Source organism: Phalacrocorax carbo, chromosome 18 (genome assembly GCF_963921805.1).
Source record: "Phalacrocorax carbo chromosome 18, bPhaCar2.1, whole genome shotgun sequence".
In the NCBI taxonomy this organism is placed as follows: Eukaryota; Metazoa; Chordata; class Aves; order Suliformes; family Phalacrocoracidae; genus Phalacrocorax; species Phalacrocorax carbo.
Window position 1 is genome coordinate 5,978,482 of NC_087530.1, and position 22,816 is coordinate 6,001,297.

General features: G+C 60.6%; 1 protein-coding gene across 3 annotated transcripts; it reads right to left on the reverse strand.

Moving 5' to 3' along the window:
• Window positions 1-548: 548 nt before the first annotated feature.
• LAMC3 (laminin subunit gamma 3) lies at window positions 549-21,189 on the reverse strand. 3 transcript variants are annotated; one of them, XM_064468511.1, is made up of 28 exons: window positions 20,765-21,189; window positions 16,494-16,798; window positions 16,173-16,303; window positions 15,088-15,254; window positions 14,471-14,659; window positions 14,175-14,292; window positions 13,996-14,094; window positions 13,519-13,655; window positions 11,839-11,955; window positions 11,324-11,522; window positions 10,993-11,102; window positions 10,513-10,731; window positions 8,439-8,627; window positions 8,111-8,356; window positions 7,614-7,767; window positions 7,355-7,497; window positions 7,095-7,273; window positions 6,864-7,002; window positions 6,211-6,416; window positions 5,836-5,912; window positions 5,412-5,546; window positions 4,969-5,113; window positions 4,684-4,827; window positions 4,242-4,344; window positions 3,930-4,129; window positions 3,521-3,667; window positions 3,218-3,365; window positions 549-2,578 (listed from the first exon to the last, which is right to left on the reverse strand). In XM_064468511.1, exons 1-28 carry the CDS (start codon window positions 21,135-21,137, stop codon window positions 2,328-2,330), a joined length of 4,770 nt encoding a protein of 1,589 aa, XP_064324581.1. In that variant the 5' UTR covers window positions 21,138-21,189; the 3' UTR covers window positions 549-2,327. The 3 variants fall into 3 exon arrangements, with proteins under 3 accessions (XP_064324581.1, XP_064324582.1, XP_064324580.1); XM_064468512.1 differs by having other exon boundaries at window positions 3,218-3,317; window positions 4,684-4,842; XM_064468510.1 differs by having other exon boundaries at window positions 4,684-4,842.
• Between the last annotated feature and the right edge of the window lie 1,627 nt (window positions 21,190-22,816).

Sequence of the window (22,816 nt, forward strand, 5' to 3'; positions counted from 1 at the left end):
GAGGGACGGGACGGGCTCCCTCCAGCGCGCCCCGCCCAGCGGCTGCGGCCCCCGCAGCTCCGGAGCCCCCCCCCCCCCCCCCGGGGAAGGTGTACCCCCCCGCACCCCCGCCTCGGGGCTCCCCGCTGGAGTTCCGAGCACCGATTCCGGTGGCAGGTTTGCGAGGTGCCCTTTGGGAGCGACTCCGCGGTGTGATAAAGCACCAGCCCTTGCAGGTCGGGGCTGGATAAGCCCTGGAGCACGGGCAGGAGGGAAAGGCATCCACCGCAGGACAGCCATGGCCCAGCTGATGCTGATATCTAATGTGGGCGGTTGCACTCAGCCCCCTGCACTCCCCCTACTATCTCAGCTAGACACCTTTTTTTTAAAGACCTGTACTGAAGTCGGTTTTCATAGGAATTGTCAGACAGTTGCCGCGCACCACTCCAGAACCAGCCGCGTTTCAACCCCAGGGTGCAGCTACCCCTGCTCTTGGGCAAAGCGGGAAGCGTGGGTGCAGCATGTGCCCCTCCTGCTGCCGTGCACTCGGGCAGATGGGCAGCTACATATTATATTAAGATTTTTTAATGGGTACAGCTCTAGGCAGGTGTCACCAGCTACGAAAACAGAGTTCCAGGGAGAGCAGGACGGAGGATGAACCGTATCTTCAGCAGCAGGCACAAGGCAGAGGCTTGACATTTCTGCAACAGCAGCAAATTTGTGTGTCGATTTGAGATGTATAATTGTCTTCCCAGGGACATGGTAAGTGCTATGGCTCCCTGCCTCTCAGCCAAGCCAAAGTTGTGCTCTCCCTGCTGCATGGTGTTGCTTTTGCAGCGCTGTCCTTGGGCAGTGAAGAGGGGAGCTCCTGCCATTACACTCCTGCAGTGCTGCAGCTCTGGCACCCCACTCCTCCGGCAGCTTTTGTGCAGAATTAGGAGGGAGATGGGTTTGTTCATGGTATGAAAATCCTGTGTCCCTTCCAGACCACTGGATCCGCCAAAGATGATGCTGGGAGGATCCAACGTCTATGGCGGCATTTTTACATATAGCATTAAAAAAGACTCCAGCAAACCTGATTTCCAGCACTGTGAGCAGAGAACACAGGTAAAACAGGTTAAAAAGTGATGTGGCCTCCTGCCTGGGGGCTCATTTATGGTGTTACGGGAGTGACTTCAACTGCTTCCTGGAGTCACCGCACAACCAGCACAGGGTGGGCCGAACAAGGACCTGGCTCTGCTGCCTGCGTGGCCCCAGCCATACGGGAGCACTGGGTGAATGCACATGCCTTTCCTTTAAAGGCAATACAGCTGCCGACCTCTGCCACCCAGTGGGAGTGACACTGGTGGGAGGTGGCCGTGTCCAGCTGCTCCCTGTCCAGCCCATGCCGGCTGCACAGCCTGGTGCCTCCCGCCAGCTCCTCTCCAGTGGGGAGGGTGTGGGGGTGCTGATGGGGGGCTGTGGGTGAGGCAGCTGCAAGTGTCAGCGTGCCCACCTCCCTGCCCGGTGCGTTGCTATCCCCCCAGCCCCCAGGACTGCAGGCAATTGGGCTGGTTATAGCCAGACCTGGTGACATCCAGTGAGTCAAGCAGAGCTGGGTCAGGACATGAAGACCAGAGCTGTGGGCAGCGGCAGCCTTGCGCTACCCTGGAGCAAGGGAACAGCAGGAGCAGAGCCACTCTTGCCCTGCAGCAGGCAAAGGATGCCCCACCTGCCTGCTGGGAGCTGATTACAGGTCCAGCTTTGCTTCTGCTTGGCCTCAGTTTAGCCCTCCCTCTTGCAAGCTCCCTTCCCCTGGGAAGCAGGCAAGTCGTGTGCCCTCTGGTGAGCAGCTCTCTGCTTGGCTTCATCGTGATTCATCTCTGCACCTCTGTGACCACAGCATGTAAGCATCGCACTGCAGGGTGCTGTGCAGCAGGACCAGCTTCCAGCATGTGTGCAACAGCCTCTCTCATCTCCTGGGCAGGGGGGACTGCCGGGTGTTACAGCCTTGGTACTTTACATACTTGATAAGTTGTCCTTTCTCGGTGGTGACAGTTCTTCATTAACTCCATGGTGCGAAACCAACCCTGTGATGGCTCCACCTCCTGCACAGGAATGTCCGTGCTCCCTGGTAGCTGGTTGTCCCCCTGCCCCAAGGACAGAGCTGGTGGCTGAAGTCATGCTGCAGAGAGCTTGGGATGCTGAGCCTGAACTGGTGCAGATAAGGACCTGGGGTGTGATATTGCGTGGAGGGCAGTGTGAAGGGCAGCGGGAGGGATTGGTGCTGGTGAACACAGGGTGTCCTTCTCTCTGCCGGTCCCTGTGTGGAGGGACATGAAGGTGATGGGGCAGTGGCCAGGGACCTGTCACTGCCACTTCGAGCAGCCCTCGGGGAGGCTCCGCAAAATGTCCTCCAGGTTCTTCTTGTCGGCCCGGATCTCGGCCAAGTCGCTCTCAAAAGCCTGGATCTTCTCCTGCTGCCGCACCGCCTCCTGCTGCAGCAGGCTGAGCTGTCCGCCCAGGGCGTCCGGCGTGGCCAGGCGCAGCCACAGCTGCTCCAGCTGCAGCCGCCCGGTGCTCAGCAGCCTCTCCACCTGCGCAGGCTGTTCCAGGTTTCCTGGGCAAGGGGAGAGGACATGGATCAGAGGCAGAGAGCCAGGCAGGAGAGGCAAACTGGAGGCTCCAGGCAAACTGGAGCGAGTGGGTGCAGCGGGGCATGGAGGCATTGCAGCTTCCCAGTGATCACAGGTAAACAAATAGGACTGTGACTCCAGCGGGGGCCTGGGCACGTCTCTCTCTTGCAGGTGGGTGACGATTTCCACCCCTTTGCAAAACTTCTTGGACGCAGGAGTCCTGAAGTGCTCAGAAATGTACCCAGATGATCAAAGCAGGAAGAGCTGGAGCAAAACCAACCAGCAACATGGAATGAACCCAGCCCAGTGCCTCCCTCAGCTCCAAAGGGACTGAGCCCTTGACCCAGCCCTGCTCCTCCTGGAGATGCCAAGGGAGATCAGCGTCCCCACACCAAGCATGAGCGCGCACATTCAGCAAGTCCCAATTCATTCTGCACAAGGGCTTTCCTTGAGGCATGAGCCCTCAAGAAGCTTTGCCAAGAGCAATCTCAGCCAAAGGGCACCCAGCTCAGCCTGGATGGCCAGCGAGCAGGAGACCCAGCACCAGCAAGCAGGAGAGCCCCAGGCCCCGACAGCCTGGCCCTTCCCCAGGAGCCTGCACCCCGCTCCTGCCCGGGTCTCACCTAGGCTGCTCAGCAGGTCGTTCAGGGTCTCGATGTCTGACATGAGTGAGCCCCGGGCTTCCTGGAGACTTTTTGCCATCTCACTCACCTCCATCCCCACCTTCCAAGACAGACAGACGCCCAGATCAGGGACATCATTGACCCACGGCTGGACAGGAGAGAGGAGGCGATCCCAGGAACAACCCCAAGGGATCCCCTATACAGCAGAGCCCAAAACCTTGGTTGCTCCCTGTGCTCTGGGCTGTGGGCAAAGCCCATTCTGGGTTCTGGAGGACGCGAGCTGCCTGAGGGGACCCAGCTCACCTGGTGTGCTTCCTTCAGGTCCCCCCTGAGCTTCTCAGCCACACGCTCCTGCCAGGAGAGCTCCCGCTGGGTCTCATTGGCACGCGTGGCAAGCCGGCTGGTGTGCTTGCGGGCCTGCTTGCTCTCCCCCAGCACAGCCTGTGCCCTCTGCAAAGGGATGGAGATGGGGACAGTCACCTGGGGACATGCAGGGGGACCATGGCTCCCAGGATGGGGTCCTGGTTGGGTGTACCCCTCCAGTCTGTTTGCAGAGAAGGGTAGGCTGTGCTGGAGGGGCAGCAGAAGCTGTATTTGGGAGCTCTGTGGCCCTGCCTGCAACAGGCTGGGCTCTGCCTGTGGTGGCTGCCACCCTAGCTGTGCCCCGCAGCTCAGCACAGGCTCCCCACACCCCACATCCCTCCGCTCAGACCTTGGCAGTCTCCCCAGAGACTTGCTCAGCCTCCCCAGCTATCCTCCGGGCTGTGGTGGAGATGGACAATGAGTTTCCCAGCATCTTCTCTGCCTGTTTAATCTTCCTCTGGGCCTCTACCACCGCCCTGTCCCGCACAAGTGTCATCCTCCTGCTCAGGGTAGCCTGGCCCTTCCGATGCCCCAGCACCTTCCTCATGCCTGCAGGGACAACCCGGCTGTCACCGAACAGGCTCTTTCTCCTCTTGGCATCCAGAGCCAGAGTGGTGAGAGCCGAGCTGTGGCTGGAGATGCTCTGGCCCGTGCCTTTTACCTTCCAAGCTTGCCAGGAGGGACTCCGCATCAGAGAGCACGGCTTTTCCGCGTGAGACAGCTGAGGTGGCCGTGCCGTGGGCAGAGCCAGCCCGGCCCCGCAGCTGGGGAGAGGAGAGCAGGAGTGAGGCTAGGGAGGGACAAACAGCTGCACCCGGCTGGGAAATGTAGGGCCCAGCCTGCACCAACTTGGTGGGTGAGCTCCTTGGGAGATCCAGGAGCCTGAGGGAAGATGTTTCCCAAAGCACCTCCTCCCAGTCCTCTGGCTGCAGGCATGGTTCCTCCAGTCGCTGGAGCAGAGGGGCTGGGACTAACCCACCCCTCTGTGCCCTGGGTGGGAGGCAGGAGAGGGACGCACCCAGCATGCCCACAGCTCTGGCTGGAACAGGGAGTGCCTGTCATTTATTTTGCAGGGCTGCCCCACGCAAGCCAGCAGCAATTACCTGCTTGAAGCTGCGAGTCCTCTGCAGCTCCTGGCGCAATCTGGCTGCCAGAGCGCGGGACGCCTCGACGGCCTGCCAAGCTGATGGCTCCTGTGCTTCCACTGCCCGCTCCAGCGCTGCCAGGTCCTGTGCCAGGGCTCCAGCCTGCGCCGGCAGTGCCTGCCGTGGGGTCAGGGATGCCAAAAGCTCCATGACAGCATCTCCCAGCCCGGGAGGCAGCACTGCTCAATGGGTAAAGCTAGGGGTAGGGGTGGAAGCAGGAGCCTCAGCTTGGATGTCGCTCACCTGCCCCAGTGCAGCCACCTGCAGAATTTGCTTGGCCATGTCTGCGTTCACTTGCTGCACGGCTGCGAAAGCCCTCCTGGCCTCCACTGCCACCTCCGCCACACCAGTGTCCAGCTCCTCCCGTGCCCGCTGGATTTCCTCATACCTACGTGGACAGGACACTGCTGTCACCCGGGGGCCTCCAGCCCCTCAAAGGCTGGAGATGATGGCTTGGGACCTGGCCCCGGGCAGAGATGTAAGGAAAAACACTGGGCGAAAGGGCATGAAACACCCCCAGCACGGAGCACCCTGGCTCTCTGCTTTGCAACGCTATGGTGCAATGAGTTTGACAGGACTCGGTCATGTCCCTGTTGAGCAGGTGCCAAACCACTATGACTGAGTCCTGTAACAGAGGCAAGAGGCTGCAGTGCCCTACCAGGCCTGCCTTGCTGCCAGCCCCTCACCTGGCCTCCAGCTCACGCTGCACCTCCTGTGTTGCGTTCCCCTCCAACAGGCTCCGCAGGAGCTCCAAGCTGGTGTTGGAGGCGTGCAGTGCTCTCCCAACCACCGCCTCCACCTGAACTGCGGCATCCTTGTGGCTGCAGGGACAAGGGCACCCAGCGAGATGATATTGGGATTGGCCTCCTGGGAAAGGAGTGGCCATCCCACACCCCCAGCCAGGCAGGCAGCCTCCTCTGCTTGTGCATGCCAGGGTCAGACAGGGTCAGGCTCACGCAGACCATCTGCAATGGGGACTATGAAGACCAGGCTCAGGGCCCCACGTCTCCATCCATCGCTGCCAGACACAGGCAGAAAGCCAGGAAGGGAATGTGGGTCCCAGCAGAGCGGCTGTCCTGGCTGATACAGGTGCGGGACCTGCAGGTGTACCTCTTGGCCAGCTCCTGCGCCTCCAGTGCCTGGCGGCTCCAGTTTGTGGGCTGCTGAGGGATTTCCTGGGGCATCTCCTTGGGACGCAAACAGCAGCAATGAGACCGCATCGGGGAGCAGGGACCCCCAGACCCCACCAGCCCAGCACCAATGAGAACCTCACAATGGGCCAGAGGAAGTTTGCAAACAGGAGTGAGCAATAGAAATAGCTCCTCTTGACTTGGCTGCAAGGAGGGCTATACCCATGTGGACCCTGGGCTCTCCCACTCACCCACGGTGCTGGTCACATCCCACCCCACCAGTGCTGCACATCCCACTGCCCCCCAGGATGGCCACCATCCCCTCTGGGAGCCCGGGACTGGCAGGAGCCCACACCATGGTAGCCAGGGTGTCCGCAGCGTGCAGGATCTCCCGCTGTGCCGACTGTAGCATGGCCCCGATCTCTGACAACAGGATGCAGGTCTTGGGGGGTCCATGGCCGGAACAGCCGGTGGCCTGGCTGGCGTTGCTGAGACGGCCCCGTGCAGTGCCCAGCACCCCTGCCAGCTGCCCCACCTGCGCTGAGAGGGCAGCCCAGGCACCTGTGGGCAGCACAAGCAGCTGCTCGTTGCCCACGGAGGTGCTTGGGGCTCCCCAGTTGCCTGTGGGGCTGCCCCATGGCCGAGCACCCCCTCATCTGCCTGCTAATAAAAGCGGAAGACAGTCCCTCCCACGTGCTCAGGAGGGCCCCAGGGATGCAGCACCCAAGGGGTACCCTGTCTGCTGATGCTCAGCCCCCAGTAATGCCCATCAGCTGCTCCAAAACCTATGGGTGCAAGCATCCCTGTGGTGCTCTCTTCTACAGAAAAAGGTATGGCCTCCCAGCTGTCCTCCCCCTCTCAATCACCCCATCACACATGCTGAGCCCAGCGATGACCTGGGACCTCCTTGCACCCACCCAGCATGTCACAGCACCCTGTGGGAGCAGAGGGTCCCCAGAGGGGTGATATGGGGCTACCCCATGGTGGAGGGAAGGGGTGTCCCAGTACCTTGCAGGAGGTGAGGGCTGGGCAGCCCATCTCCCCGGGGTGTGTCTCCCAGCATGAGGGACTGGTCCAGGCGGGCATAGCAGACTGGTTTTTGCAGCCATTCCTCCATCTCCTGCAGCCTGGCCTTCAGCCGGTCAGCCTGCAGGCAAGATGCGGGGGGGACGCAGGGGGTCAGTGAGGCAGGGCAGGGGCCGCAGCGCTGCCCCCGCCTCGGAAGGGCATGGGCTGTACCTCGTCCTTCACCAGCCCGTAGCAGGCAGGACACTGCTGGCAGCGGGAGCTCAGTGGGTCAGGGAAGAAGTTGGCCTGGCACTGGTCGCACTTGTAGCCCACGAAGCCGGGGTGGCAGATGCAGGTGCTGTTCTCGTGGCACTGTGGGGTGACGGAGCCCAGCGGGGAGCAGTTGCAGGCTGCAAGAGTAGCAGAACGGCGTCACGCCATGGCTGCCAGCCCTGGTTTAGGGTCCGAGGTGCGGTCCCCATCGCCGTTACCTCGGCAGCCCCTGGCCGAGAAGCCGAAGAAGCCATGGCGGCATCGGTCGCATTGCTTCCCTGTGACACCCGGCTGGCAGGAGCACTGCCCCGTCAGCGCGTGGCACCCGCTCTCCCGTGACCCTGTCGAGTGGCACTCACAGCTGGCACCAAGGGGTGGAGGGTGATGAGCGAGCAATGGATGCAAACAGCAGAGATCAGAGCTGGGGACGCAGAGCCACTGCTGTTCCCTCGCAGCCCCACGCCGTGCCCCACATACCTCTTGCACCCCACAGCAGGCTGCAGGCCATAGTAGCCAGGCTGGCAGAGTTCACAGGCTCTGCCCGTCACATGTGGGAGGCAGTGGCACTGGCCCGTGCGTGGATCACAGCCCTCCAGCCTCGGGGCTGAGCCGTTGGGGTTGCAATCACAAGCTATGGGAGATAAAATACTGCTTACATCCCAGCATGGGGCTGGCGGATGGGGCAGCAGGAATGGGGTGCGAGGGCTGAACGCCTCACAATGTTGAGGGTCACATCCCCCCCATCAAACAGGGCTCCAAGAGTCTGAGCCCCTGCAGACCGGGGTATCTCCAGGGAAGGACAGCATCAGAGAGGGAGCAAAGGCCATTCCCGAGCATTTGGGGCCAACGTGGACGATCCATCAGCCCTTAAATCTACTGAGCATCCCCCTTCCACCCTCTGCCTCCACTGCTGGGAGGATTTTGGCTGCAGTGAGACCTGGGGCAGCAGGTCCAGCCCCCAGGGCCATACGTACGTGCACACTTCCCGGTGGGGTCGGGAGCCAGCGCATCCCCATAGAAGCCCGGCTGACACCTCTCACAGTGCTCGCCCATCGTGTTGTACAGGCAGCGCAGGCACCGGCCAGACACGGGGTCACAGTTCCCCACAGCGTTGAGGTCCACGTTCCCGTGACACTGGCAGGGGATGCAGGGGCGCACGGGGCCCCTCTGCCCCAGGGGGTCCCCAAAAAACCCATCATCGCAGAGCTCACAGTGTTTTCCTGGGGAAGGCAAAGAGGTGAGGAGGGTCTGGCTGTGCCAGCGCTGCCTGTGGCTCCCTCGCCCACCCACCCCCAGCCTCACCTCTCTGTCCAGGGGGGCAGTGGGTGCAGACCACCTCTCCACTGCCAGGCACCTCGGTGCAGGGTGAGTGGCCGGGACAGGGGCACAGCTTGCAGTCATCGAAGCGCCCTACAAAGGGGTTGCCGTAAAACCCAGGGCTGCAACGCTCGCAGGAGGGACCTTCTGTATTGTGCAAGCACCGGCAGTGCCCTGTGAGGAGGAAAACGGAGCTGGGGGTCTGCAAAAACCCAGTCTGGAATAACAGCAGGGACTGCAGGAAGGGTGAAGAGCCAAGCGCTGAGCATGGCACACAGTGGGTACTGAGAGGGATGCACAGGTTCAGCCAAGGGATCATGCTGGGATTGCACATCCCCAGCCAGGACTTGGAACATTTTCCCTCCCTGCTCTACTCTTGCTCAAGGGAGAAGGTTTTGGAGAGGACGCTGGGGCCCCAGCGGCAGCCCTGCGCTCCCCCGCGGCGCAGGAACGGGGCAGTGTTGGTGCATACAGGCAGCACTGTCAACATGTACGGAGTCTGTCGGCGCCTGCGATAATCGACAACACATTTTTCAGCGACAAGGCGCGTTGTTTCCAGCCTGTCATGGAAAACACAAGCAGTCGGCTGGCACCCAGCAGGGAGCGAGTGTCTCCTCGCAAGCCGAGCCGGTGAGTCATGGCCTTCTGAAATCAGCTGGGAGGATGAGGAGGAAGGATGCTCAAGGAACACCCCCACCTCCAAGCAGATGTTCTGCTTGACTGGAGAGAGAGAAGGAGCCAGGGGAAGGATTTTTCCCCCTGATTTGTGGGGTCAGGTCATACCAGGTGGATTGCGCAGAAAGGAATGGGCATTTTTCCATTTTCCCCACATCCAGGCGGAGCCGGATGATGGAAAAGAAAGGAAAAGTGGGTGGCAGGAAGGAGTAGAAAAATAAACGAAAGGAAGCATGCAGGCTGGCTTGGGCTGGCAGCGCCGGGGCCGGGACATCAAAAGCCTGGCCCCATCCCTGGGGATTGTGCAGTTGGCGGTGCCAGCCCCGGCTCTGTGAGACAAGGAGCAAGTTTGCAGAGCTGCTGCCGCGTTTCCGCTGGCAGGGCTGGGGCACTTGCTGAGCACAACGCCTCCTCCAGCCCTTTCCATCCTGGCCACACACTATTGTCTCTCCTCACCAAGGGGAGCCAGCCAGTGATACAAATACCAAATACATCATCTTATTTCCAAGCTCTTTTTAACACCGATCGAGGCTGCCGCTTTCTGTGTGGGTGGATGGGGAGCAAGGCAGCATCTCACAAGCCCCTCATGGCTCTGATCTGCCTTTCCCTGGGGCTGCCAGCAGCAAGGCTGGTGCTGGATTCACTCAGCAACCTCAAGCTCCAGGGCAGCGGTTTGCAATCCTTCCCCCCCTTTCTCAACCAAAGCCATCCAGACATTTTGCCTGGCAGGAGAGGGGAGAGCGGACACCCCACAAAACACCCAAGACACAGCCACGCTGCCCTGAAGACTTTGCTTGTGCTTTTTCCTCCCTTCAAGCCACAGTCCCTGCTGCAGTCACGCACCTCTGAGCTGGATCTGGAGGCACAGCAGGGTTTAGGCTGGCAGCACAAAGGCTGGCTCCTCTGGTCCCTTCCCGCAAGCCTGGCATCACTGTATTTTCCTCCTCTTTTACTTGTTTCTCTGCTCAGATTCACCCCCAGTTTGCAGGTGCCAGGGCTGTGCCCAGTCCTGCTCTGCTCCTTAGGCTGCGATGCTGCCTGCAAGACCTGTCCTGGCAAAACCCTCTGCCTCTCTCCTGCCCTGACACCTGCCTCCTCTGCCCCACTAAGGACCAGCAGCTTTCCTTTCTCCTCCTTTAAAATCATAAAGTACCACGAAAGATGCCCCTCTTATTAAAAATTACCACTGTTACTGCAGTTCACTAATTATCTCTGTCTTTGCAGTTATGAATCCAGTCCCTCTACCCAGCCAAGCAAATCAGCTTGCAAATTTTGGGTACCGCAACCTCATGGATGGTTTCCAGCATCACTCAGAAACAAAGATGTGACTTTGTCGCCCGTGGACATGGCGATGCCGTGAGTGGAGGGGCCGGCGGGTGCACACCTGTGAGGGGGTGGCAGTCCCCGTGCTGGTTGCAGGCACAGGGCACGCAGCTGACGAAGGGGCCACCGAAGAGGATCTCCCGCTTGAAGCCGGGTGCACAGGACTGGCAGAACTGCCCGGCGTAGCCCAGGGGACACGTACACTCTTCCACCCAGCCCGCCCGCGTCCCTGGCCCGGGGCGAGCGGACGTGAGCTGGACCTCGCTCAGGGACAGCCTGCCTGCGAGAGGGGAGAGCAGCATGAGAAGGGGATGGCATGTTCCCCAGCCCTGCTCTCTCCATCCTACCAGAATGCTCCAGACAGGCATAGGAGACCCCAAAATACCCCCTGGAGAGCCTGGGTTGTTCACAGAGAGGAGCCAGCCCCTGCCCCAACAACCCCCCTGCAATGCCTCTCATCCCTGAGAGCCTGATGCTGCTTCGATGTCCCCATCCCCATCCCAGCTTGGTCCCCATGGGGACATCGCACAGACCCACCCACCTTGCACGGGGCCGCGGCTCACGCGGAGGCGGAGGGCGGTCAGGTTGGAGAGCAGGCGCTGGAAGCTGAAGGCCGACAGCGAAGGCTCAGCACCATCTGCCTCATGCAGCCTGTTGGAGAAAGACCGTGGTAGGAAGAACAGGGCCAGCCTGAGCCATGCGCTGCAGGACAGCTCAGCTCCCTGACCAGAGTGCAGCGATGGGGGCACAGTTAAATCCCCAGTGGGGACAGGGAGCGGGGCTGAACCCCGCAGCACAGGGCAGCCCAGGCAAGATGAGACGCGCTGTGTCGCAAACCCAGCCAGAGTTTCCCAAAGCACCACAACAGGTACCTGAAAGTGACAGCCTGCTTTCCACGCTGGGGCTGGCTCTCACTGCTGGGCATGGTGATCTCCATCCCCTCACCCACCAGCACCAGCTGGACCCGGAGCAGGGGCACCCCAGCCTCCATCCCAGTCCCATTCCCCTCCACTCCCAGCAGCAGGGACAGGAGCTGCCCATAACTGAGACGCTGGTTCTGAAGAAACTTCTCTGCAAGAAGAAAGAGAAGGAAAGTCTGTAGGACATGGATGCATCAGCTGTGCTGGGGATCCCAGCATGGTCCTGTTCCCACCAGCATCACCAGGAGCTGTGGTCACCCTCCTAAAACAGGGCCAGCTCCAACCTGCCCTCCCAGGGTCCCGGTCCACCACACCAATTCCCCCCACTGCCTTGTGTTACTGAAACACACTCAGCTCTGGGATGGAGCCCAGCGCCTCATGCACTGGCATAGCAGTGGGATGTCCCACGAGAGCACCGGGGGCCCCCATGACAGAGCAGGACGCCAGGGACCCGGCATGCATGATACCTGGTGCAAGAAAATCCACCAGCTCCTCTCCGTCCCACTTGGTGACAATCTCCCCGTCAGCCCAAAGCAGAGGCAGGTCCGTGGTGCCCGGAGCTGCAGCGGCCCAGCCCTCCAGCCCTGCGTGACGGCACACAGTGGTGGTGCACGGGTGAAGGGAGCAGCGCGTCCCCACCAGCCCAGCACCAGCAGGGTGCTGCTTTTGGGGACGCTGTCCTTCCTCCTGAGACTCTCCAGGGTCTTGCAAGGGACCAGCACTTTGTAACACCCTGCTCCGCTCAGGCTCTGTGCTGTTGCATGCCAGAGAGCGACCCTAGCTGCCCCCCTGTCTGTTTATTTTCTTAGATTTGGAGGAAATTATTATCTTTAAACTTTTGCCCCCCTGCCTGTGCTGCGGTTCCAATGTTATTGTGGGAGAGCACAGGAAGCCCAGGGAGAGACGGGGCGTAATTGCATTAAGTTGGTTTCCTTTGGAAATCAGTTAAACTTCCCCCCCCCCACTCCCCAGGGTTAGCTTTTTCTTTCAGCCCTGGGCACCCATAGAATAAATACTTGGAAATCTCTCTTCAGCTATCAAGTGGGCTGCACTCAATTATCAAATCACCCCGAATTTGGACCCTTTCACCCAGCACAGGAAAATTGCAGTTGATCCAGCTGAGCTGCAGACTGGGGAGTGCTTTGGGGAGGGGGGCTGTAGGAGAGTGGGTGGCTGCACCCTGCCCCGCACTGCCTGGCCACGCTGAGCCTCTTGCAACCCAGCCCAGGGCTCTGCCAAGTCTGTCGCTAAAGGAGCAGCCCCAAACTGGCTGCATGAAGGGTGGAAAAAAAGACACGGTTTAAAGTCTGGCTCTGTTTCAAGGCCATGGAAGATATTACAGCAGTACAGCAATTGGCAGCGTGGTTTACAGGCAATCAGGATAAACCCGCGCCTGGCGTGTTCGCCTCCATCTGCTCGCTGGTGTGTGCACCCTGTCGGGGTAAAGGCAAGGCAGAGAGCTGGGCTGCCCGCGATGGTGCCCGTACCCTGCCGGGGTGCAGGCGGGGGTCCCAGCAAGCGGGGGCTGCAGTGGGGGCCGTGGTGGGCCTGCAGCTGCGGCTGCACGCACTGGGCTGTGCGGCAGATGGCAGGGTTTCCCCGAACATCCCGCACGCATCCAGCCCTGCCACACACAGCCCTGGCTGCAGTGGGGCAAGAGCACCCCCCCATCCCACTCCCCCAGTGCCCCTCTGCGCTGCCCCGTCCCACCCAAGGATGGGGAGAGGAAGGAATAAGGGGGAAAGTTCCCACCAGGCTCCATCTTTTTAGTTTTTGTCTTTCTTAGCTCATTTTTAGTGCTCCTGCAGTCCCTGGTGTGGTGGGACGGCCGTGCCTGGCCCTGCAGACCTCCCTAAGCCGTGCACAGCCCCGCGAGGAGGTCAGCATGGAGGGATGCCATGGAAAGCCAGGGAGAGCCCATCCCCACAGAGCTGGGGGTAAAATTAGAGGTTTAACAGGAAAATAGGGGCAAGTCAGAGAAATCACCCTCAGCCATCACCACCAGTCAGCCCTGAAGGGGGATGCTCAGCCCCAGAGCAGGGTGCTCAGCCCCAGAGTAGGATGCTCAGTCACAGCTTTTCCAAACTGCCTGAGTTTTTGGCTGGAGGTGGCACAGCTGTGCCCTCCATTTCACCCGGGGTTGGTACCTTGGCTGAAGTCGGAGCGGACATGGGTCACCTCGTAGCCATCTGCCGCCGTGCAGGCAGTGGAGTGGCCGTAGCAGAAGCAGCTGGTGCAGCCAGCAGGGTTGTGGGGCTGCAGGTTAAACCAGCCTGGCCGGCACCTGCACATGGGGAGGAAAGAGGAGCACCTGGCATGGGGCAGGCAGAGCCGTGGGGGACCACAGCAGCATCCCAGGGGGACACTGGTGTCAGCTCTGAGTGAGTCCCAGAGGTCCAGAGGGATGCAGCCCCACAGCCTCACCAGCCAGCCAGGGCCTCTGCAGGGAGCAACCCCACAGGATTCCCATGGCAAAGCCCTGCCAGGGGTCATGTGTAGGGGCTGGGGAAGTAGCAACTGACCCGTGGGAGCAAAGATGCCTGCCCTGCGCTGACTACCAAGCCCTGGCACTGATCCCAGCCTGGAAAGGAGCTGTGGTCTCATCCCCTTCCTGTGGTGCTTACCTGTTGCACAAGTGCCCCTCCACGCTCTCCTTGCAGGTGCAATGCCCCGTGTTGGGGTCGCAGGTGCCCACGCTGCCCGCGGGGTTGCAGGCACAGGGTCTGGATGGGGCAAGGTAAAGGTGTGAGGTGAGCCCCAGTCCTATCCTGCTGCTCCTGCCTGGGGCTGGGCTCCTCCTCACCTGCAGCCGCCTTCGCTGAGGCTGTGGTAGCCGTCCTTACAGCGCTCGCACTTCCAGCCCGTCACGTTGGCTTTGCAGAGGCAGGTCCCCGAGCTGTCGCACTGGGGCTGCAGGGAGCCTGCGGGGACCCCGGCCAGCCCTGAGGCTCAACCCCAGCCAGGAAGAGAGATGGGGAGACCCCGGGCAAGGGAGGACTGACCAACCCCAGCTAAAACCATGACACCATTCCTCCCAGCTGAGCCCCAGCTAGGGCAGGGGTTTTGCCCCCGAGCCTAGCTCAGCGTAGCCCCACGCACCTGCGGGGTGGCAGTGGCAGGGCTGGCAGGCTGCCTGCTGCTCCCAGCGGTAGTGGTTCCGCCGGCAGCGCTCACAGTGGGGCCCGGCCGTGTTGTCGCGGCAGTTACGGCAGTGGCCCCCGTGCCCGCTGCGGCGGTACAGCTCCCAGTCGTAGAAGCACTCGTCGGAGCGGCCGCTGCAGTTGCAAGCTGGGGAAGGGCAGGAAGGGTGGTGGGCTGCAGCTCAGTGGCACCTGGGGGACACAGGGCTCACCCATGGGTTAAAGCAACCTCCTGGGGGGCTGCATGAGAAAGAGGAGCTGCTTGGCTTGGCAGCGCGAGCTTTCAGCAATGTCTCTGCCATTGGGAGTGGAGGTGGGTGCAGCACCATGTACGGAGCAGACAGCTGCACTGGTGGGGTAGGGAAATGTTGGGGGATCCTTGGGGTGATGCTGTGAGGTGGGGCCCCAGGATGTAAATCCTCCCTCCCTGCCCAGAGCAGCCTTGCAAAACAAAGCAGGCACTTTCTACCCATGCAGGAAGGGCAGGAGCTGCTGGATGAGCTGGTGCAGCACCAGCACAGCCCATCAGGGCCAGCCACACACCGTGACCACGCAGCCAGCCTGGGCAATACTCACGGAGACACTCGTTGGCGGCCTCGGCGGTGCCGCGAGCCCAGGGCCGGTCCTGGTAGAAGGGCTGGCAGCGCTCGCAGTCGGCGCCGGTCGTGTTGTGCTGGCACACGCAGACCAGCTGCCCGGCCTCGTCCGCCGCGCACTCGCTGGCGTGGCCATTGCATTTGCACCTGCAGCAAGACCCCAGCGCGTGAGCGAGCTGCTCTGAGCACCGGCGTGGGCAGCAGCTGGCAGTGGGACGGTGCCCAGGCTATGCAGTGTGCAGCCCTGCCGCTGGGCCGGCTCGCCTGGTGTGGCCATGGGGCAAGGAAGGGGGCAGAAAGCAGCCTAGGCTGTGCTGGTGTCGAGGACACCCGCCATGTCCCTGAGGCATTCCCGGCCTGACCAGCTGGGAGGTCACACACTGAGGGTGGCCTGTGCGAGATGCTAACGAGCTCCAGCTGCTGGGGCCCGGGGGGGTGAGACGACAGCGATGGGGGTGCTGGCCAGCTGGGAGCAGCCCTGGCCCAGGGAGAAGCATCTCTCACTGGGATGGAGAGATTTCCCACTCCTGGGAAGGGCACATGCAGCACAGCCCACGGGCAGCACCAAGTGGGTGCCACTGAGGTCTCTGTCCCATATCAGGTCCCCCATCCTGCCAGCAGCTGCTCTGGCTCCTTGAGCCTCGGCCATGCCAACTCCAAGCTCCTCCACAAGCCTCTGTGGCTTGGGGACATCTCTCTGCTGGCACCCTGGCACCCTTTTTTGCTGTGCCCAGGGACAAAGCAGGGTCATGGGAAGAGCAACATGAGCCCTGCTGCCATTGAAAGCCATGGGACTGGGAGGAGGGAGAACAAATACAGCTGGTAGCAAATGGAGAAGGCTTGGGGGAAGAAGACGTCCTTTGTGCACAACTCAAAGGCTTCCAGGTTTCACCACTCATCTCTGCACTGCCAGCTCTGGTTTACAGATGGAGGAAGCCACATCTAAGCATTTTGCCCCAAAACCACATTTCAAACACGACCAAGGTGGGGAGCAGCTGCCCCACTGCCATGACCCTGGGAAGCTCTCCCCTCTCCTGCCCTCACCGTGGCCCAGCTGCCCCTCACCTGCCACCGACAGAGAAGTCAGAGATGGCGTAGTAGTACGACTGCAGCACCTTGGGGTCCTTGAAGATGTCATCCCCGAACGTGTTGAGCCGGTTCAAGGAGATGAGCAGGTCAGTGACGGTCACCCATTCCTGCAGGGGACACAGGGAAGGCACCTTAGCGAGGGGTCTGGGCCACCAGCTCCCTACCCTGAGCAGGATGCATCCTGCGCCTTTTCCTATGGGGGTGCAGGGCATGACAGGCGCTTTTATCCCAGGTGGCTGCTTGAGTGCCCCTGGTCCTAGGGGCCGTGCATCCACACCCCTCCTGCCCTGACGGCACCTGCAGCGCGGGGCTCCCATCGAAATTGTAGGCACTGGGCCGTCCCTCGAGGGTGGAGAAGGCTACGTTGCCCCCACTCAGCGGGGAGATGTCACTGAACTCGTCGGTGCAGAAGGCCACTTGCTCATCCTCTCCTGGCCGCAGGTAGTGCCGCTGCTGCTTCCCGTAGGTCTTCTCGCAGGACGCACTGTAGTACTGGAAGGGCACCCAGGGCCCCTCGGCGTGGCTGCGCTTGTAGATGGCAAAGCTCTCGGGGCGACTGGTGTGAAACTTCAGCCGCACGTAGGTGATCTCGTAGGCTTTGCCTGGGGACAGACCCGCCATGCTGTCACCCTCTCCCAGCCACCCAGTGGGCACTACAGCCTGCACCAGGGCTGCAGTTATCCTGGTGCTCCGTCCTGCACGGCTGTATCATCCCCTTGGTCCCCCCGTGGGCACTGTCCTCCTCTCCCCACCACAGCTAAAGGGTGTTTTCGTGCAAAACAGAAATCACCATCCAGCTGCCCTTAACCAGCTCCATGTTGCTGCAGCCCAAACCCCATCAGCCCCAAACGGGCTCTCGCCCCAGTGCAGCTGCCGACCCATTGCACCAGGCAGGTTGCAGGGGCAAGGAGCTGCTGCAAAGCCAGGCTCTAACCAGCAGCCGGGGGGAAGAGTCAGGCCCATGGCACTGAGCAGCATCCCCAGGGCAGCAGTGCCACGGCGATGGGGAGATGGAAAGGATCAAGGCTGGTCTCTTCTCAGGGAGCCACGTGCCGAGACCTGGCATCACTGCCATCTTTGCTGGGAAGAAGACAAAGAGAGGCCACCAGTCCCTGGGGTGGCCAGTGCTCCTCTGAAAGTGCTTGAAAGAATTAGCAAAAAGGGGAAAAAGAAAACACCAAAGTGAACATCAGAACTGCTTAACTGCCAGAGATGAAGGACCAGCTCAAAGACTGGATTGCTCCATAACAGCACCACTCCTGACAGCACAAAACAATTAGCTACAAGGTTTTGGCTTTATTTGAAAAAATAATGAGTTGGGAATGTTAAAGGGGTTATTCTGGGACTAGGAAAACAAGCCTTTAATTGGGCCCATATGAATACTGTCGCATATGTGCTGCAACTTTGCTGTGGGGGAGCCAAGGCAGCCCAGCTACCGGCGCTGGGAAAAGCAGCTGCCTCCCATCAGGGATGTGGGGAGCGCCCGGATGAGCGCCCGGGGCCTGGGGAGGGGGGACAGACCCGCTCACAGCCCACTTGGAGGTGACAAGGGCCAAGAAGGGGCTGCAACCAGGCTGTCCCACCATGCTCCACTGTGCCGCCCCCCACACTCACCTCCCTCTGGGCTGGCGATAGCAGAGGTGCCTCTGCCCTGCACCCTGTGGTGGGGCGACACCCGGCAGGCGCTGGTTCCCAGACAGCATGGTCCCGGGGGGGATGTCTACCAAAACAGCAAGGTCAGGGCCATCACCTCCCGGAGCAGTTTCCTCTGGGAGAGGAAGGGAGCTCAGCGTTGTGTCAATAAACAGCCCCTGCCCCAAGCAGCCCTGCGTGAGGGGAGGGGGTGGCTGGGCTTGGGGAACCCAAGTGGTGCCTCCAGCTGGGGTGGAGGAAACTTGCTGCTATGGGGAATCATCCTGAGGGAGTGCGTGCTTTTCCCAGGCAGGCCTTTTCATCAGCCAAATTTTGCTTAGAAAAAAAATAATCCAGAAAACTCAGGCTGGTTGTCCCTGCTTTCCTGCTCGGGAAGATGTGATGTGTCCCAAAGCTGGGTGTGCTGTGGGATGGGGACACTGGGCAGGTGTGCGGGAGGCTGAGGGTGATGGCACCAGGACCCCTGGGGTGCTCTCCCAGCTGTGCTACCCTCCGAACAAAGTGTTCACCCATCTCCCACAGAGCCCAGACTGCAGCTCGTACCATGCCAGGGGTTTCAGGCAGGGGAGTTTGGAGAGGAGAAAGGAGCATGAGGGACAGCCACGTCACCTACACGTCCCCAGCCACCTCCGGCCCCTCCCACACCTCAGCTCCGGGAGCCTGCTGCAGGCTTGCATCCCACAGGAAAATCAGAGTCAGAGTCACAGATGCAGATACTGCCTGATCTAGACACTCTGACAGGAGCCGCTGGCATTCAGAGAGCTACCGGAGGAGCCCCGGTGCCTGCTGCCTTTGCAAGCCTGCAGGTATTTTGGGTTCCTCCCTGACGTCTGACAGGATAAATGCAACGGCCATGGGTGCTTGGGATTATCGATCTGCTCTGAGTCCGATGCACTGTAACAGCAGGGCTGAAACCTCACAGAGAAGAGAGATTTAAAGGAGGATAATTTAATTAATGCCAATCAACAGCATGCAGGTAAACACAGGCCTTGTCCAGCTCATTCAATAACTTATTTAATAAGGTCCCCAGGTAACCACGCTGGAGAACCTACAAGACGTCTGACTGGACTGAGCAAGACAAGCAGACTGGCAAGGATGTGCTACACGGGTTAAAAAAACCCAATTACTTGGTGGAGCTCACGAGTGAGGACTTGTCCCGGGGGCTGCAGGGACTGGTTGGGCTTTTCTTCCATAACCCAAGTGAAAGCATTAAGATAACAATAAAAAGGTCTGCAGCTGGGACAAGAACAGGGCCTGGTGGCTATGGGAAAGGTCAAACAGCAATGTGCCAGGCACCAAAATGGCACTTTCTAGCATGGCAAGCTTTACAAGCCATGCAGGAACAAGGGTATATTTGCAGAGGGATGCTCTGGCTCAGGAAGGGACAGAGGACCAGAGATGAAGATGAGCTTGGTGAAATGTTGTGGCCTTGAATGGGTTAACGGGAGACAGACACAAGTGTGGTGGTCACAGGGACTGGACAAGACTCCACTGGAAGCCTAGGCACAGGGTCCAGCAGGGTCTGCAGAGGAGCTAGGGAAGAGCCAGGAGAAAGGCAGAGACTGGGAAACAAGCCCCGAGGCTCAGGGAGCTCGGGCTGGGACAAGGTACCACTGCACACATCAGCATGCTGGAAGCCCACACACATCCATGTGCCCAGTCAGGACTGGTAGCCACCAACTTCCCATGCCAGAGGCAGAAGAAAATGCAGGTTGCAAGTCACCTGCAGTGCAGCGGAGACTGGCCATCAGCAGAACCAGCTTGTTCAGCCATGCAGGTTGCATTCAGGTTGTCTGCACTCCAGGTCAAACATGAAGGAATTTGGGGTGATATGACAGCCTGCGTTAGATGGGCAAGGGGCCAGCAGATCCCCTCCCGTGGGGCTGGCAGGAGCAGGAGCAGGGAACGGGGCTGGCAGGCTCCTCCGGCATCACTTCTCATGCCCAGCGGGGAGCCCAGCCCCAGCCCGGGGATGAGGACCAGATGTCCACCCGCTCGCAGGGGGCTGGGAAAGCGGTGACCTCCGTGCAGCCGGGCAGCTCCCCACTGGGGCATGCACAGACCCTCCACCATCACCCCGACTCCAGCCACTGAGTCCCACCAGCACGGCTCTGTGCCACACTGGCGTTCCGCTGTCCCGTTACCGGCTCCAACCGCAGCCCCTCCGCTACCCCCCTTGAGCGTGCAGATGGCAGGAGACGGCAGAGAATGAAGATTTTCAAGTGCTGGTCAATAGCCAGGATAGTTCAGATGGCAGGAAAATGTTAAAAACCCTTTTTAAAATGCCAGGCACACCCCATGGGTTTAAGTACTCTCCAGGCGGGCAGCTTGCACAATATTTAAAACGTAAAGGGTCAGATCCCAGCTGGGGAAGCCTGCCAGGGTTACATGGTGCGTGCAGAGCTCTGCCCTCCTGAGATGTAATGGGCATCCTCAGCAATGCACAGGGGCGGAATGGTGTGGGCTTGGCACCCATGGTGCTCACCCCTGTGGGAAAGCTCTCGCGGGGGGTCTGTGCCTCCCCCCGCCTGCCTCCTGCTCTGCAAACTTGCATAACCGGTAAAAAACATCGCTGGGGCAGTGGGAGAGTAGACACCCCGGGCATGGCATCTGGGAGGTGGCACAGGCGGGCGCAGCCACCGGCACCCTTACCCACAAGGGGCTGGGGCTTGGCTGATGGACAGGGCAGACCCTCCCCAGGTCTTTTCAGTGATCTACCTGCGGCGCTTCACAGCGGGCAGCTCCCTCCTTGCACCCCCTAAAAGCCCTGGGGAGGGTCCTGTCTTTAACCCAAAAGCAGCAGCAGGAGCTGCAGGGCGCAGGAGCATCCATCCCCCCAGCCATGCACCCAGGTCTCGACACACCCACCGCAGGTTTCCCTCGCCGGCACCATGGGGGCTCCCTCTGGCACTTACCCAGGTGGAGAGTGATGTTGACGGAGTTGGGGTGCTGGATGCCGAAGGCCATGGACTGGCTCTGCCACCAGGTGCTCTCCTCCTGGCTGTGGAAGTCGGTGAGGAAGGAGGCGTTGTGGTGGCGCTGGGGGTCGGTGGCATCGCAGCGGTGGCACAGGGTGCTGGCGTGGCGGGTGCCCATCTGCAGGCAGTAGTCCTCAGGCGGAGAACCGCATGTGTTGGTGACCTGGGCGACCCGGCCGAAGGCGGCATTTTCAAAGACGGGCATGCAGCGGCGGGGCTGGCCACGGGGGTCCCAGCAGGCAGGCGAGGCCCCTGCCCCCAGCCCCAGCCCCAGCAGGGCCAGCAGGCAGAGCCCCGGAGGCCGTGCCATGCTGGGGCTCGCCTGGCCGGGCTCTGAGCCTCCTCTGGATGGCGTGGCGGGAGCAGACGGGGTGGGATGGGACAGGATGGGACGGGTCCCCCTGCCTGGCACCTCCTCTCGCTCTGAGGTCCATCTTGTGGAAGCTGCTGGGAATGTCAAAAGCTTTGTGTTTGAGCCCAGGCTGCAGGGTTTGGGCTTCCCCCAGGCTATCCTGGACCCAGGTTGCAGGCCTGGGCAGGACAGGACCCCTCTGGTAGGATGCACCTCAGCCCTGTTGCTTCAGGGATGGGGGGGGTTGCACCTTTGGCTGCATGATGGAGCTGAGCTCCTCCATTTCTCAGCCCTGGGGATAAACTGGTGGTGATTCATGCCCCACATGTGGGCTTTTCCTTAAATTGGTGGGGGTCACCAATTTTCTTGCAGCCCCAAAATCAAAAGGGGGTGGAGGACAGGCAGACCCAGCACCCTTTTCTTCCACACACTGATATATGGGGACCCCACTGCTCCCCCACTCATGCCAACCCAGCAGGGTTGTATGTCTGTGACACCACCCAATGCCTCCACACCAGCACCCATGAGTGGGGGTCCCATCCCTGCCTGCTGCCACGGGGCAGCCCAGTCCCCTGGACCAGGGAGAGGGCACATCCCTGTGGAGGCATCTCCATGGGATGGCAAAATCAGACCATCACCAGACCTCGTCAGCAGCCTGTCAGGTAAAGCTAATTACAGCCTGTGCCAAACGGGATCGCTTTTGGGACTGGGGCCCCCTCCAGATTTCACCCATGGGGACAGGAGGGTGACAGAAAAAGGGGAGGTAGGTGGGCTGGCACAGTGCGCTCCTGGGCAGACCCCAACCTCTACCAGCCCCGCTCTACGGGGAGTGTTCGCAAAAATGGAGTGCATGGGGGACCACCGTCTCTGCCCCCCACACTGCTTAGCTGAGCTGCCCACAGGAGCCCTGGAAACTTAGCCCTCATTTATAATTTAAGCTCCCTTCCTCCCCTTCCCTTCTACTCTTATTTATTTCATTCTCCTTCTCCATGCACACTGCAGGGAGAAAGCACTGGAGGGAAGCCGTGAATCAGAGTCTTTGGCAGTGGCTCCCGCAGCAGCACCGTTTCAAAGCCCCATTACCATATATTGACCTGGGCTCTGACAGCCAGAGCCAGCTCCGCTGGGAAGGGTGAATTTCCCAGCACCAAGGAGCTGCGCATCAGCTCCCTGGGAGCGGGCAGCCAGTGGCAAACCCCCTGTCAACCTTCAGGGAGAAAGAGAAGGGATTTCCCCTCAAAAATTGCCCTACGCATCTCCACCACCAGTTTTAAGGGTGTTTGCACCCAGCAGGGATGAGGTTTTTCCAGGTGTTTTGCTTTCCCCTTGCTCCTGAGGCTGCAAACTCTGGCCAGGAGAGGCTCTCTTATGTCAAGGGCTTGCCACCTCCTCCTTGGGGTGTTACACACACCCAGGAGATGATTTCCCTGCCTGGCCCATCCACTCTTGCAGAGGAGTCTGAGTTAGAGAGCAACGAGACCATGCAACCAGGGCTCGGTGGGTGCTTGTGGGATGCACAGAGGATTCAAGCAAAGCTGATGAGAGTATCCCAACTCTACCTCCTCCTCCAGCACAGCCCCTGGCATAGGGGGGATGGCCCACGGGGCCAGAGCTTGATAGGAATCGGTGGTGACACC